The sequence below is a fragment of the Aspergillus aculeatus genome (assembly GCF_001890905.1).
Source record: "Aspergillus aculeatus ATCC 16872 unplaced genomic scaffold ASPACscaffold_13, whole genome shotgun sequence".
Classification (NCBI taxonomy): Eukaryota; Fungi; Ascomycota; class Eurotiomycetes; order Eurotiales; family Aspergillaceae; genus Aspergillus; species Aspergillus aculeatus.
The window spans coordinates 391,829-407,052 of record NW_017962988.1 but is presented as its reverse complement, the minus strand read 5'-3'; the positions used below and the strand labels follow the sequence as shown (position 1 = coordinate 407,052).

The 15,224-nt window shown below is 55.6% G+C and overlaps 5 protein-coding genes across 5 annotated transcripts; 2 read left to right on the top strand and 3 right to left on the bottom strand.

Annotated features, from left to right (window-relative positions):
* Nucleotides 1-1,055: 1,055 nt before the first annotated feature.
* Nucleotides 1,056-2,814, top strand: ASPACDRAFT_123452 (NAD(P)/FAD-dependent oxidoreductase). Its single transcript, XM_020196633.1, has 2 exons — nt 1,056-1,972; nt 2,028-2,814. The coding sequence occupies exons 1-2, from the start codon at nt 1,165-1,167 to the stop codon at nt 2,513-2,515; spliced, it is 1,296 nt and encodes a 431-aa protein (XP_020053856.1). The 5' UTR covers nt 1,056-1,164; the 3' UTR covers nt 2,516-2,814.
* A 222-nt stretch (nt 2,815-3,036) lies between these two features.
* ASPACDRAFT_1858293 (putative very-long-chain acyl-CoA synthetase family protein (CefD1)) lies at nt 3,037-5,105 on the top strand (the record flags this gene model as incomplete). Its single annotated transcript, XM_020197594.1, has 3 exons — nt 3,037-3,046; nt 3,102-4,563; nt 4,647-5,105. The coding sequence occupies 3 exons, from the start codon at nt 3,037-3,039 to the stop codon at nt 5,068-5,070; spliced, it is 1,896 nt and encodes a 631-aa protein (XP_020053855.1). The 3' UTR covers nt 5,071-5,105.
* An 832-nt stretch (nt 5,106-5,937) lies between these two features.
* On the bottom strand, nt 5,938-6,528 carry ASPACDRAFT_45608 (uncharacterized protein; the record flags this gene model as incomplete). The annotated part of the gene is made up of 4 exons (XM_020201635.1): nt 5,938-6,036; nt 6,115-6,133; nt 6,196-6,236; nt 6,367-6,528. The coding sequence occupies 4 exons, from the start codon at nt 6,526-6,528 to the stop codon at nt 5,938-5,940; spliced, it is 321 nt and encodes a 106-aa protein (XP_020053854.1).
* A 2,298-nt stretch (nt 6,529-8,826) lies between these two features.
* ASPACDRAFT_32381 (putative MFS allantoate transporter) lies at nt 8,827-10,821 on the bottom strand (the record flags this gene model as incomplete). Its single annotated transcript, XM_020199876.1, has 9 exons — nt 8,827-9,024; nt 9,118-9,352; nt 9,414-9,479; nt 9,556-9,656; nt 9,722-9,985; nt 10,049-10,307; nt 10,367-10,426; nt 10,485-10,643; nt 10,721-10,821. The coding sequence occupies 9 exons, from the start codon at nt 10,819-10,821 to the stop codon at nt 8,827-8,829; spliced, it is 1,443 nt and encodes a 480-aa protein (XP_020053853.1).
* An 837-nt stretch (nt 10,822-11,658) lies between these two features.
* On the bottom strand, nt 11,659-14,169 carry ASPACDRAFT_123449 (putative 2-methylcitrate dehydratase). Its single transcript, XM_020196632.1, has 4 exons — nt 13,477-14,169; nt 12,608-13,385; nt 12,373-12,557; nt 11,659-12,322 (listed from the first exon to the last, which is right to left on the bottom strand). Exons 1-4 carry the CDS (start codon nt 13,759-13,761, stop codon nt 11,891-11,893), a joined length of 1,680 nt encoding a protein of 559 aa, XP_020053852.1. The 5' UTR covers nt 13,762-14,169; the 3' UTR covers nt 11,659-11,890.
* Nucleotides 14,170-15,224: the final 1,055 nt, after the last annotated feature.

Genomic DNA, 15,224 nt, shown 5'->3' with positions numbered 1-15,224 from the left:
TAATGTAAAAGCAAAAAAAAGAAATGTCATTTCAGCAATCACCAAAGCAATCGGAAGAGCCACAATCTAAGTCAGAGCCACAATCTAGCAGTCATAATCTAGCAGTCACAGTCTAGGAGTCACAATCTAAGAGCCTTATCTAACCGATGCAAAATGCTTCATGCAGAACCCATTACGCCACCGAAAAAGCGGTTGAATATCTTTGCCGCAACAGCTTCACTCTTGGGAGCTTCCTTCTGGGGAATGAGCCTCAACGTGTCCTCGGCAATCAGCCCAAACAGGCAATAGGAATGCCACCTCGTGGTTCTGGGCGGGCTACCAGGCCGTCCTCCTGGGTAGTTATTCCAGATAATCGGGCTGTCGTCCAGCAGCTTCTGACACCGGTGACATCGCATCACTGGGGGGGTTCCAGTCCGCGGAGTGCAAGGCGCGGTCGCAGGGGTTACAGCAGACTCATTGGAACGGGTCGGTAGAGTTGAGAGCACCGGACGCGCGGGATGACTGTTCGAGCGAGTGCGAGCCGGGGAAGGGATACCGCTGGTAGAGCCCTTGCGCCCAGGCGTCACGATATTGGCGTGCACGATGGGCCGGGCTGTCGCAGTGGTGGCATGCGGAGGCGGCGCGAGTTTCCTTCGGGGAAGCTGCAGCTCTCCTCGGATGTAGCTCGGCACTCGGTTGTCTGTGATCTTGTCAGCTAGCCTTTGGGTATTGCCTTTGCCTTTGCCTTTGCTGGTATACATTGCGTCTGCAGTTTCTTGCAGGAGGTCAAGATTATCAGAGTTGATCCACTGGGTACCCATGGCTGCGAGTTAGTGAAAGTAGACTGATGGTAGTCAAAGGCGGTAGTCAAAGGCTCCCAGATCAGGTTGCATTAAGGATATCAGAGATCCCAGCCCATGCTGAACATTGAGAATATGCAAAATAGGCGAAGGGTTATTTATATAGCATTGGATGGAGGGAGTTGTTGGGGGGAGATAAAAGAAGCGATGATGTCGGAGGATCAGATAAGCCTCAGGGATTCTTTCTTCCCCTCACCTCATCCACCTCCTCCTCCACCTCCTCCTCTCTCTTTCATCTTTCTCTCCCTAACAATCCTATTGTTCTCTATCAAAGTACTTGTCAGTTCTTTGTTCTGCTACAGACAAACCCCGATAACTTTTCATTATGACGGTAGATGCCCCCTATGATATCCTCATTGTTGGAGCGGGGATCTTCGGTGTCAGTACGGCCTACCATCTATCGCTCCAGTCGCCGCAGCCACGCATCGTCCTCCTCGATCGCAGTCCTGCACCACCGTCTCCCGCAGCCTCTACTGATATCAACAAGATCATTCGCGCGGACTACTCCAATCCGCTCTACATGACCCTCGGATTCGAGGCCCTCGAGGCCTGGGAATCCCTCCCCAGCTTCCAAGCCGCCGGGGTCCACCATCCGTGTGGATGGATCTGCATGGACGAGAAAGACAGCGACACCGCCGTCCGCGTTCGTCAGAATTTCCACCGCGCCGGTCGCGATGACTGCGTCGTCGACATGACGGAGGCGGAAGTCCGCGAAGCGTGGGGCGGACTGCTCCAACAGACCGACTGCTCGCCGTTCGGATCCTACTACTTCAACCCCTCCGCGGGCTGGGCCGATGCGGGCAAGGCGCTGCAGGTCCTGACGCAGGAGGCCATCCAGCGGGGCGTCCGGTTTGAAATCGGCGAGGCGCGTCGCATCACACGGGACAACACCGGCGCGCTCGGGGTGAAAACCGCCGACGGGACGGTCTACACGGCCAGCCAGATCGTTCTGGCGACCAGCGCGTGGACGAGTCAGCTCATGTCGTCCATCGAGGATGAGCTGGATCTCCCCGAGGCGGACCGGGTCGAGCGACAGATTACCGCGGCAGGGGTGTGCGTGTCGCATTTCCGTCTGTCGCCCGCAGAGCACGAGCGCTACGCACAGCTGCCGGTCTTCGTTTATGGCGGACAGGGTGAGGTTAATGCTTTGTTGTTATTCGAATACCTGCAAAGCTGACGATTATCCAGGAGAGGTGATTCCTCCCACGGCAGACGGGATCCTCAAGTTTACGACGGCCTCCTCTTTTACCAACACCATCCGCACCGCATCAGGACACGAGATTTCTGTGCCGGTCTCTGATCAGTTGACAGTCCCAGAGAAGATGCAGGAGGCGCACCTGAAGGAAATCCGGCCCCGGCTGCCCGAATTTCTAGACCGCGGACGTCGCCAGCCCGAGTGGTATCGCCTCTGCTGGGACGCCATCTCCCCCAGCCAGCATCCACTGATCACTCGGCATCCCGACTCTCGGCTGGCCAACCTTTATCTCGCCGTGGGAGGCTCATTCCACAGCTACAAGTTTCTCCCCACGATTGGGCGGTATGTGGTGAACGTGCTGCAAGGGGTGAGCAACGGGCCCGAGAAAGACGAAGCGTGGGCGTGGAAGACAATCCAACCGAGCGAAAAAGGCGTGCATGAGAAATTGATTCCTACCACGGAGTATCGAGACTTGGTGTGAGGAGGTGGCGTTGGACAGCACACAGCCGAGTGCACGGATGGGGTAATACGAGGACGCGTGGCTGCCAGTGCGGGGGATGCAATTAGCTCGATCCATCCATGCAATAACTCACCGACTGTTAAGGATCGATTCCTTTTGCGTTCTATTCAGCCTGATAAGCTTGCTAGGCGAAGGTTGTAGCCGACCGAGGAATTGTAGCATTCTTCGGTGGGTCGAATTCATTACTCACTCACCGAAATGCCTTTTGCACAGAACACAAAAGCAACAAACCCAGAGACAAACAAGCTCAATAATGAGGCAAGAAACAGGCCTTCTAGAAAGGCCGGTGGCCAATGAAAGTAAAACAACTTGGACCCCGCTAGCCAAGTTTCTGTCTGTCTGTCTGTCTGTCTGTCTGTGCATGAAGCGTTGAGCCGGAATGGGCGGACGAGCCGAGGTGTCCGGCAATTCAACCTTTGCCCCCTACAAATATGTGACCCACCCAGCACCACCCTGGTGTTCTGACCCTCAACAACTTCATTATGGCTTTAGGTATGTACAGCTCTCCCTCTTCGAATCTGATACTACAACATACTGATGGCTGTAGCAACCGCTGCCGCTTTAACGGCCGCCGCGTACCTCAATGCCAAGTTTCACCTGACCAAAGATCTAGCGGTGCTGCGCACTGTGCGGCAGGCCACCCGCAGCACTCAGCAAGCCCAAAGCCGAGGCCAGGTCAACCTGTGGTTCGATTTCATCGAAACCGCTACCAAGTACCCCGATCTGACCGCCATCTGGACGCGGGAGCGGTCCTTCACCTACCGGGAGGTGCTCGCCGCGGCCGCCCGCTACGCCCAGTTCTATCGCCACCGCGGCGTACAGCCGGGCGACCTGGTCGCATTCTACCTCCAAAACCGCGCTGAATTCATCTTCGCGTGGCTGGGTCTCTGGAGTATCGGTGCCGCCCCGGCGGCCATCAACTACCATCTCACCGGCGATGCGCTGGTGCACAGCCTGGCCCTCAGCGGCGCGAAGCTTCTCCTGGTGGACCCGGACGCGGAATGTCGGGCGCGGATTGACGACCGACGAGCCACCCTGGAGACCGAACTGGGCTTGACGCTGATCACCCTGGATGAAACCTTCACCACCACCGTCCTCGCGACCCTGCCGGCAGAGGTCCCGGAAGACGGCCGGCTGGCGCGCGAGACGACCGGTAGCTCGCCCGCCATCCTGCTCTACACCTCCGGCACGACAGGACTTCCGAAGGGATGCCCCTTCCGGATGGAGCGACTGCACGTCGCCGTCGGGCTGCGGGCGTACTCGACGCGCGACCGGGTCGGCCCCGGCGGCGACCGGTGGTACAGCGCGATGCCGCTGTACCACGGCACGTCGGCGGTGGCGCTGATCGTGGCGCTGGTGCGCGGGACGAGCATCGCGATCGCGCCGCGCTTCAGCGTGCGCAACTTCTGGCGCGACGTCTACGACGCCCAGGCGACGGCCTTCGTGTACGTCGGCGAGACCGCGCGGTACCTGCTGGCGGCGCCGCCCTCGCCGCTGGACCGCGCGCACCGCGTGCGCATGATGTACGGCAACGGGCTGCGGCCGGACGTGTGGACGCGCTTCCAGGAACGGTTCGGCATCGCCGAGGTGGGCGAGTTCTTCAACAGCACCGAGGGCGTGTTCAGCCTATACAACTACAACCGCGGGCCCTTCACCGCCGGCGCCGTCGGCCACCACGGCGCCCTCTCCCGGTGGCTCATGCGTGGCGTCTATGCCCCGGTCGCGATCGACCCGCACTCCGGGGAGGTCCAGCGCGACCCGGTCACCGGCTTCGCGGTGCGCCAGCCCTACGAGGTCGGCGGCGAGATGCTCGTGCGCGTGCCCGCCGAGTCGGCCTTCCCGGGCTACTGGCGCAACCAGGAGGCCACGGACAAGAAGTTCCTGCGCGATGTGTTTCAACGGGGGGATCTGTGGTATCGGTCCGGCGACGCCCTGCGGCGGGACGCCGACGGCCGGTGGTATTTCCTCGATCGCTTGGGCGATACCTTCCGATGGAAGAGTGAGAATGTGTAAGTCTCCCCGACGTGGGTTGAATCCTGCCACCCCACCAGCCGAAATCCCTCCGAAATCTCATCCTAACTGATGGCAACAGCTCCACAGCCGAGGTCTCTCACGCCCTAGGCGAATTCCCAGGGATCCAGGAAGCCAACGTCTACGGCGTCCTGGTGCCGTCGCACGATGGGCGCGCCGGCTGCGCCGCATTACAACTCAGCCCCGAGGCAGCCGCGAAGGGGGCTTTGGATTTCACGGCGCTGGCGCATTTCGCGCGCGCCCGTCTCCCGCGCTACGCGGTGCCGGTGTTCCTGCGGCTAGTGACGCAGACCTCGCATATCCACAACCACAAGCAGAATAAAGTGCCCTTGCGCGAGGAAGGGGTCGAGCCGGCCAAACTGGGGACCCACGCTGTGGGGGGTCAGAGTGATCGGTTGTATTGGTTGCCTCCGGGGGCCGAGGGATACGTGCCCTTTGGGGAGAAGGATTGGAAGCGGTTAGTTGGGGGTGAAGCCAAGCTGTGAGGGGAGCAGCAGGGAATAGATATCCGGAATCGGCCGATTTGTCCATATTTCACAATTCCTTTTCCATGGGTTGTTCGCGTAGAGTAGTGGCTCGATTTTGGGCAGATAAGCGAGCATGACAGGTTTTTGATTAGTTTCGTCGCGGAAGTCTCCAGACTCATATCACAGGAAGTCTCTGGAGTCGTGCCACCGAGGGAAATGTTATCCGTGGACTCCACTATATGTTATGTGTGAAGTACTGTGCTGTGCATATGGATTCTCCTGTTCAGTCTGCTGTGGATCGGTTTGCTGGTCTTGTCTGCCCCAGCTACCAACCTGTGCTTCAGCGAACAGCAGCTGTCGGTGTTTCCAGGGAGATGCATACTGGCCCTCTGAGACGTAGAAGAGACAAATTAATAACTCAATCGACGGACGACTCATCTAGACAATCTTAGCCAGTATGTTGTGTTATATCCTGAACTACTGCAGAGATCGATGCAGTCTGGAAGAATTGGACTTGATCCGGCGCATCAAAACGTCCGGCCTCAGGGGTTCCGTCACAAAATCAGCATCAATTCAATGTAAAAAGAATCCTAAAATTCAAGGCAGCATGCACCAGTCTGTTGAAGAAGGTGTTCAGAGTCAAAAGGCAAAAGTAGAAAACAATCATAAATCATAACCCTCGTGTCTTTCATCAACAATCATACCATAAGGAGTGACTGGAGACTGATTAGAGCCCCGATTATCCCTTCGCCAGTCTGTACTACTCCCCTCCACCCGACCTTCCGATCTTCCCCAAACATATAATGTACTGAGCCACCTCGGAGTATCCGGCATGCTCACTCAGCTATGGGTTCCCTGGGTCGGCCCACACCATCGGGAGCAACCCTAGCGCCGTCCGGGGCAAAGAATGTGCCTGGGGCTGGGGGTATCGTAGGCGTTATCGTAGCAGCCCTTGCCATCTCCGCCTCCATTCTGCGCGACGCACTGTAGCACGAACCAAAACCAGGTCAGATGCGATGTCGGGGTTGTTGCGCGGGGGGTGGGTGGTGAGGGGAAACTTACCGAGCCCTCGTCGCAGGGACTGTATATCAATATCCGGGTTAGTCTACTGAGGTCCCCAAATCAAGTAAAGAAACAACTTACTAGTTTGTAAGACCGATCTTGCAACTTGTACCGTTGCATTTCTAGGGCACAAAGGACAATACCAACGGATTTAGTCTGACGGATGTCTGAGGGGCGAGAAGGAGGGAGAGGGAGGGTAAGGGTGCGCAGTGGGTTGGGGGGCGAGAAGTTCAACAAGAGAGTTGCACATACACCGCAATGGATATTACGCGCACTGCAGTCGGCGTTTGGATCGTATTCGGCGGCCTGGACGTCTGGTTCGGCTTCGACTTGCAATGCCGCAGCGTCGACAGGGGCCGGGGCTGCAAGTGCCAGGCTTGCGAAGAGGGTGATGATGATGTAGATGAACCTCATGGTTGCGAGATCTAATGACCACTTGGCGCTATGGGATCTGGGTCTTGAGTCTATTTCTGTTAAGTCGTGGAACGGAGAAGTGATTGTAGTCAAGCGCTCTGGAGCTCCGATTTGGTGGGAAAGATGGTCTTATTTATTCTTAATCAAGTCTTGCTCTCTTCCGTAGGCTTTGCAATAGCCTTGACAGACTACATGCTTTTTCGATATCTAGCGCTGCATCCGACTGTTTTTGACTTGCAGGGCTGGGTTCAAACTCGTCTTCTTGGGTTGGAGTTTCTTGGCGTTGTGCTCAACCCATTTCAGCTGCATGGTAGTGTTTCCTTGGCCAATGTGGAATGCATTTATGAACTTGCATGTTCTTAGACCCTCCATGTAAGGTTTGACTACCCGACTACCGGGGTCAGTATCACATATGAGGCTCAAATTCCGCCTGAGCTGGGAATGGCCACACAACCACGCGCGGGCAAAGGTTCGCTCCGTGTGTTCTCAACAGGAGCATGTTTGTGGGCGGGATCTGCACGCAGCTTCGGGTACTGCGGGATAAGAATGATAAGTGATATCGGACTCCACGGAATTAGCAGCCAGCATGCTTCTCGTGGAGCCCTGATCCCATAACCAGGCGGGCTTTAACAGACGCAACCTTTTATTCTGTATTCACATCTTACAGGGTGTCTGAATGCAGGGTAATCACATAGCTCGAGTGTGAATCACGCAGATCGCTTGAAGAACAAGCACACAAGGCTCGGACGAAGGTGTAGTTCGTAGATACCTGAGTCATGCTATTCTAAAAGTCTCTTTTGTATATATCATATGGCTCACAGTGAGAGACCTTAGTATACTCGTGACAGATGCTCAGTATACATACATGCAAGGGTGCAAACAATTCAAGCTGCACAGCTGGCACATTATGGTTCGTCCGCTTTACCGGGACCGTGGCGTGCATGCGTGCCCCGGTTCGGACTAAAATACCAGTACGCTCATGTCCGTTCAGCTCAATGCCAACTGCCGTTGTCGTCCAGCCTTATCCAATTCATCTGTGTAGAACTCGGCACCTTTGGTAGCCAGAGGCAATAGACCCGGAATCAATGCCGTGTGGTTGTTTGTGTGCATCATTTACTGGCTGTCTCAACTATCGGAGCCCTACACTTGGCGGTTTTGATTCGCGAGTCAGAAGAAGGATCAGCTCGTGCAAAGACGTCTTGGGTCAGCGAGCGACGGGTAAGCAAAAATTGTGCGGGGTTTGTGACTGTTCTAGCAGTACTCACTGTTACTGTTGGTTTGCAAATGTGTATGTATACATGGAGGGCAAGGGGCCGGGTGTCTCGGTTCACCAATCTTAAGTACGGTTGGTTTGCAAATGTGTATGTATACATGCAGGGCAAGGGGCCGGGTGTCTCGGCTAACCACTGTTACTATAAAGCATCGATCGTATAAAGTATCGATTGCCTCTCTTGTGAAGAGGAAAAAAAGAAAGGAAAAAGAGAGAGTTCCGAACAGTAAACAGCAATCCATCTTTAGTCGAAGTGCTTGTAGGTCAGCTGAGTCTTGGACAAGCAAACTGCTTCACGGAGGGGGAGCGATCCAACGAGCGGCTGATGAAGGGAAGGTAAGGAAAGACAGGAAATAGCATGACTGGCCCGCCATGTACTAGATAATTGGCGGGGTAGCCCGCATGTTGAGTTCTTGCCTGCTTTCTTACAGTGGCTGCAGGTGGTTTGCAGGATCGACGGTATGCGGCTCTTGCTTCCGGTTCGGGCAAGAGACCCTTAACTGAACGTGGACCCCGCTGCCAGCATCGCATCACAGAGTCCAGATCCCTGTATAAGCACCGAAATATCGGTTGTGAGGTTGTAGGGAGAGATGGTGACGGACGGGTAGGGCGGGCAAAGAAGATTGCCCTTGCATCCTGGAGGCTGGAGGCCTCATTGCGTCACTCCGGACGCCTACAATATTCATTAGGGATGGTAAAGTGTTTCTCTGTCAATATCACTCATAATCCAAGCAATGAGGAAGAAATAAACCCCATACAGTGATCATGGGAATGTTCAAAGCGGGCCATGGGTGAGGAGCTCGAATACTACTGATGTAACGCCGCTGCGTTGTCGCTCTTTCCACTTATCTTCTAATATTTCTCAGTTATCTAACGATGCTCTAGATGGAATGGATACATGGAATTTGAACCCCATTTTCTTTTCATAATTCTAATTAATGATGATCTTTGTAGGCAGGGCTACGGTATGCATCTACATCAGTCCAAGACTATCTCTGTCGAGATAAAGTAGACCACGTACAATCTAATCAGTAAACATACCTGAACCGCTCATTCTTCAAATCCGTCACATCCAGCAGCTCTTCCTCGCCCTCCTGCTCCCCACTCCCTGTTGTACCCATCATCATCCTATCCCGCCTCGCATTCTCCCGCCTCAAATACACCACCAACCCCCCCAGCACAAGCACCACCACCGCCAAGCACACGAAGATCGCCACGAAGCCGCTCTGTTGCCTTGGTCAGCCCCATGTTCTGTATCCATATCTCAACCCCACCACAGCAGAGAACATCCCTAGCCCAACTAGGAGAGAGTAACAAACCTGATAGACCGGCGCCTGCCGCTCAAAAAACAGCTGCGGCCCGATGATATTCCCCGCGCAGTACAGGATGAAGTAGATGGCGCTGACGGTGCTGCGCTTGGTCACGCCGCCGACGTTAGCGCTGATCAGCGCCATGGACAGGGGCATGGCGACCGCGTAGAAGCTCATAAGGATCAGGCCGACGTAGCGCGAGGCGTTGTGGTGGGTCGCGTAAACGAGGGCGGTGCCTAGGATGCTTTGGGGGTTTTAGCTTGGGGAGAATGAGGATGGCTATGCTAGGCGGTGGGCAGACGTACCTCGAACATGATAGGATGATCGAGACGGTGCAGCGGCTGTTGGGAATCTTGGAGGAGGCGTAGCATCTTTCTCTTCATCAGCTATTCTGGGATCTCATGTATAGTTTGCTGCTGGGTTGGGAAAAGGGGGGCGGTGGCTTACGAGGCTAACACCACGAGGAACGAGATGAATCCCCCGGGGATCCCGAGGAGGAGGGTGTTCATGGTGTTGTAGCCGAAGCCCTTGAGGATTAGACCTGAGAACTGCCACCCAAAGCGAATTAGTAGCGGGATTGAGAGGCAGGGTTTTGGACGAAGGAAAAGTCTACCGTGGTGTATCCCCCGTTGGGGATATTGCAGCCCAGAATCAACACCCCCAGGAACCACGTCTTGGGATCGGTGCACGCCTCCACCATCTGACTCTTATCGATCTGATTCGTCTTGTATCCAGCGCGGTTCGACTTCAGGCGCGCGACGGCGATGACTCTCTCCTCCGGGGTGAGGAACGTGGCGTTCGTCGGGGAGTCTGGGAGGCGGAAGAGCATGACCACGCCCCAGGTAAAGGTGACCAGGCCGAAGATAATGTATAGCCACTGATGGTGGTTACACGGGTCAGTAACCAAGTCAAGTGGGAGGTTGGGGTATTGTGGACTCACCTTCCAGGTAGCCAGGCTGGTCTCGATCTGCCAGATCCCCACGGCAATCGCACCGCCGATGATCAGCGACAGCGAGTTGCCGCAGAACCAGATCCCGTGGCGCAGGGGCTGCTCGGCGGTGCGGTACCAAAGCGAGGTCAGGAGGCTGAACCCGGGGGAGACGCTGGCTTCGGTGCAGCCCAGGAAGAACCGGGCCACCATCAGTCCGGTGAAGTTGGTCGTGGCCGCGTGGCAGGCGAGCACGATCGCCCAGACGATGCTGTAATCCGCGTAAGCCACTGTCCACCTCCCCAGAACTCTGAGAAAGTGAAGCCATACTAAGTACACGCCAGATACTTCCCCAAGGGAAATCGAACCATCAGCAACGAGGCCGGATAGCTTGAGCCCGTCAGTTATTTCCCAGCACGCAAACTCTTTCCACAGAGCTCAGACCAACCTGAACGCAAGATAACCAAAGTAGAAAATGGCCGACGACCAACTATACTCCGCCCCCGTCAGGCGCAGATCCTCCATGATTCCCATGATGGCCGCATAGCTCAGGGTCTGTTTGTCCATGAAGGACATCATGTACGCGACGAGCATGATGGGGAGGATCCTAGACCATCAGCATCAGCATTACTCCAGCCCTCCTCCGCCCGCTGATTCCTGGGAGAAGAAGAAAGAGAAACACACATCAAATCAATCTTCCGCACCAACTTCCTCTCCGCCTCGGCCGAGAACTCCGTCGACGAGCCATGCTCCACGCTCTCGCAGCCCCCAAGCTCCTTCCCCATCTCGAGCGGCGGTTTCTTCTCGTCTGCGAGGGTTGTCATTCTCTGCATCAAGATCAACAGGAAATCAAATCGAGATCCAGTGAACGGTCGGCCTTAATTGAAAGGAAAAGAAGAGGTCTGAACGAGCCGTGACTAAGTATCTCCCAGAATCACCGCACCCAGGGCATCCTCTCTTATAACTACTAGCTACGTAGCCCTACACTTATCCAACACATCTAATATCGCCACAGATACCAAGACCCAGTACACGTATGTATGTATCCCAGCGTCAATCGAACCCCCGCACCCCCTACCTCTTCTCTCCGCCTCAAGACCCCGTGATAACCATTCCAGCAAACCAAAGGTACTTACTACGTGCTGGTAGGTAATGCTCTATCATCCAAGCGTAAGCGTCCCCCTACAATTGGCTGCGTCGGCAACGCTACTAGCGCAGCCTGAGCCCTTCTTCCCGTGCCGAGATAAACGGCAACGCTGCCTGCCTGCCTGCCCTCGCCTAGATCTCGGCTGGGTTTTTCCCCAGGTTTCTGTGGCATAGTGGGTCCGTTGGTTTGTACCGTACGCTTATCTTGAGCGTGAGCAGTCTAGATCGATCAAGTCTGAGCTGAGCTGATAAACTCTTTCCATTTGCATGGTGCTTGATTCGGTGCGTGTGACATTCGTGGGGGGAGGTAGATCCTGACCCTTCAGAGGATGGGGGGTTATCTCGTGTCGCGGTTACCGAGGTAGGATCCTGTGGTAGACCGGTCAGAGATGATTCGGCTTGATGGGTGGGAGGGTGTGGATGGAGAGAATTGTCTGCGGGCGTTCTTATCGCCGAATTCCTATCGTCCTATCGCTGCGTGCGGGAGATATGAGGCTTGGGCCTGTTGCATACAGTTTGGTTGAAGGGTGTGGTAGGTGGCAGCTTGGGTTCAGACAGAGAATTGGCTAACGATGCTGTGCCGTTTCCTGATCGCCCTACTACAAATCAATACTCTCGACTACATAATATCAATCCTCAAGTGCCCTTCTAGTGTCAAATAATTTTGCTCGTTACATCTAACAATCATGCTCGCTAATTCAAGCTACCCTAGTGGGCTGCCACCATCTGGTCCTTGACATACAAATCGACGTACTTGTCCACGTCGTAAGTCTCGAGAGCCGCCTGGTCCAACCCGACCTTGACAAGTTCGTCGATGCGAGCCTGGTCGAAGTGAGCCTGCAAATGACGCTGGTACTTGGCCAGGATCTCGGGCTTGGCCTCTTCCCGACGCAGCCGGTGGCCCAGAGGAGCCTCGACGACCACCTCGTCCAGGACGGTGCCATCGTGCAGGGTGACGGTTAGGGCGTTGGCGATGGTTCGCTTGGACGGGTCGTGGTAGTCGGCGGTGAACTGAGGGTCCTCAACACAGCGGATGCGCTTGCGCAGGTCCTCGACCAGGGGCGAGGTAGCCGCCTCAGAGCCATCCGCATAGTCATTGGCAGTCAGGCGGTTGAAGGCCAACATGGTGGAAACCATGTACTAGATGCAGTCAGTACACGGCCAGAACCAGCGCCGCAAGGTTTGCTTACCTGAACGCAGTGGTCGCGATCAGCAAAGTTGTCCATCGCCTTGAACTGCTTGTCGATAATCCGGATGCACGCCTCATGCGTGCGGTTGACGACCTCCTTGATGTCCTTGGCGCTCTTGCCCAGAGCCTTGAGCTTCGCGTTCACAATCTCCGCAGCCTCAATCGCAGTCTGAGAGTGGAACTCGGCTAGATTCCAGTCAGAACAACCCCCCTCCATCAGTGTGGGCGCAACTTACCAGGATAAGACACCTTGAACAGAACATTCTCCATAACGTAGCTGCCATAAGGACGCTGGAACTGAAACTTCTTGCCCTTGAACAAGACATCGTAGAAACCCCAGACCGGGGCAGACAGAACCGTCTTCAAGCCACCCTCGCCCTTCTGCACCTTAAGCACCAGGTTCACGGCCCGCTGGCAGGCATCGCCCGCGGCCCAGGACTTCCGCGACATCGTGTTGGGGGAGTGTCGGTACGTGCGGAGCGACTGGCCATCCACAAACGCCTGGGTGATGGCGTCGGCGGTCTTCTCCTCACTGAGGCCGAGCATCTTGGCGACCACCGCCGTGGTCGCGACCTTGACCAGCACCACGTGATCCAACCCGACCTTGTTGAAGGAATTCTCGAGAGCCAGCACACCCTGGATCTCGTGCGCCTTGATCATCGCCTCCAACACGTCCTTGACCTTCAGGATCTTGCCGTTGGCGAGGTTGCCGCCGGCCCGGTTCGTGCGGGAGATCCAGTCTGCGACCGCCAGGATACCGCCTAGGTTGTCGGACGGGTGGCCCCATTCCGCCGCCAGCCAGCAGTCGTTGTAGTCGAGCCAGCGGATGATGGCGCCGATGTTGAAAGCGCCGTTGACGGGGTCAAGCTGGTATGGGGTGCCGGGAACGCGAGTGCCATTGGGCACAATGGTGCCCTCAACCACCGGGCCCAGCAGTTTGGTGCATTCCTTGAACTTTAAAGCCTCCAGACCACATCCCAGAGTATCGAGGAAGACGAGGCGGGCAGTATCGTACTACGACGATGGGGGCCGTCAGCGATGCAGCTTCGCATTGGAGAATAGCAACAGTTGTGGGTGGTGGAATGGGGAGCCCCGCGTAACTTACCGCCAAGTCGGAATCCACCTTGTAGTTGTGGATGTAGTTGCTCAGCTCCTGGATTTCGGGGTCATAGGGCCGGTCGGTGGGAATGGTCGGAGGAGCTTGCTGCAGAGACGCCATGGTTGAGAATCGAGAGGTACGGGGGAGCGTCGAAGGATGTGTTTTGGATGTGATGTGGAAGACACTGGAGACAGCAGGTCTGGAGAGGGAGGCGATGCGGGAAGAGGAGAGCCAAGTGCGGGGAGGAGACCTGTGGGTCAGCCGTCTCAACGCTGAACAAGAGGCAGACATGATGGAAGAGAGGGTGACGAGAAGAGAGAGAACGGGGGCAAAGGAGAAAAAAATACCCAATGGAGTACACAATGAGCGTGATCTAGGTAGGTAGCAGGATCACTGGAGGAGAGAGGAAGGGAGGAGGAAGACGGAGAAGTTGAACAGGAATTAAGAAAGGGAGTGAGTGAGTGACCCTGTGCTTGTGCTGGGGGAGTATACTCAGTACAGGCACCCTGTTTACCGCCGGGGATTCGGACCGAGGCCGCTTGGTTGCTTTGTTTATGGGGGCGGCTATCACCGGCTGTCCGAGCGCTGCCCACTCCTTCCACCTCGGCAGGTCTTATTTTTGGGGTGATTTTGGACGGACTTTCTCGATCGGACTGAATTTGAGTCAATTCCCTATCCATATAGACTGCAATATTTATCTGATATCTCTCATTCAAATAGACACAGAATTGAGAAAAGACGACCGTTGGCAATGGGCATCATGTGATGTTGTTTCCCCTCACTCCCGTAGACTGACTGTAACTAGACTCCACTTGACCCCATCTGTCGTACCCCATCGCGGGAAGCCATCCATACCGTAAAGCTAGCCTGTTTCATTGCAATCCGACCCAGCCTCCCTCAAACCCGCCCCAGAATCACCTCCATTCTCTTCATCTTCTTGTTTTTCTTCTGCATCTGTCTCGTACACCACATCTTCCATGCCGTTTGCTTTGGCAGGAGACTGCTCTCCACCAACATCAGGTTCATCGCCGCCTAGTTCCTTCTGCAAATACGCGACCCAGGTCTGGATCTGGCTGAATGTCCCGATCGTAGCCTCCATATAAGCGTCATGATCTTTCTGTCTCTGTTCGAGCGCCCTCATATAGTCCTCATGACGTTTCTCCGCCTCCATGGAAGATGCAAGGTATGTGTCAAAATGCTTTTTGGTCCGCATGAAAGAGTCACAGAGCTTGCACACGAGCTGCCCATGTGGAGTGGTCTGGCGACGCTTGCGATCGTTGTGCACGACTTCCTCTGCTCCAAATATATTAGGGGTGCTGTTGATGCTAGGTGTACTAGCCGGATCCTGCAAGTTTTCCGCATAGGCATGCTTGATTCTCCCTTTGCCCTTGGCTGTCGGTTTAATGTCAGGCGCCGGAGTAGTCTGCTTGGTGGAGGAACTAGACGCTCTAGGAGGACTGAAGAAGTCGGTAGGGCTACTGACCGCTGTAGTCTCTTTAGGTGTGGCAGGGAGTGTGCCGGCTTGGAGACGAGGTCGCTTAATCGAGCGGGGGAAGCCAGTCCGAGCAGTCGTGGTGGTCGTTGTAGAGGAAGAGCTCTGGCGGTTGACAAGCTTGTCCGACTCCAAAGACTCTGTGCAGGTGAGACGCGGGCTCAGCTGTGCGAAGGGCATTATCTCGTAGGTGTCGGGCTTTTTGTACTGCAGCACCATGTCATCCAGGCATACGGTCCAGCGGTCGGTTTCCGCTTTGTCA

Coding starts and splice junctions, on each gene's coding strand:
- ASPACDRAFT_123452 (XM_020196633.1), top strand. CDS start 1,165: ATGACGGTAGATGCCCCCTATGATATCCTCATTGTTGGAGCGGGGATC. Junction 1,973..2,027: donor CTTCGTTTATGGCGGACAGG/GTGAGGTTAATG, acceptor ACGATTATCCAG/GAGAGGTGATTCCTCCCACG.
- ASPACDRAFT_123449 (XM_020196632.1), bottom strand. CDS start 13,761: ATGTCTGCCTCTTGTTCAGCGTTGAGACGGCTGACCCACAGGTCTCCT. Junction 13,386..13,476: donor AGGTGGATTCCGACTTGGCG/GTAAGTTACGCG, acceptor CCATCGTCGTAG/TACGATACTGCCCGCCTCGT. Junction 12,323..12,372: donor ATCGCGACCACTGCGTTCAG/GTAAGCAAACCT, acceptor GACTGCATCTAG/TACATGGTTTCCACCATGTT.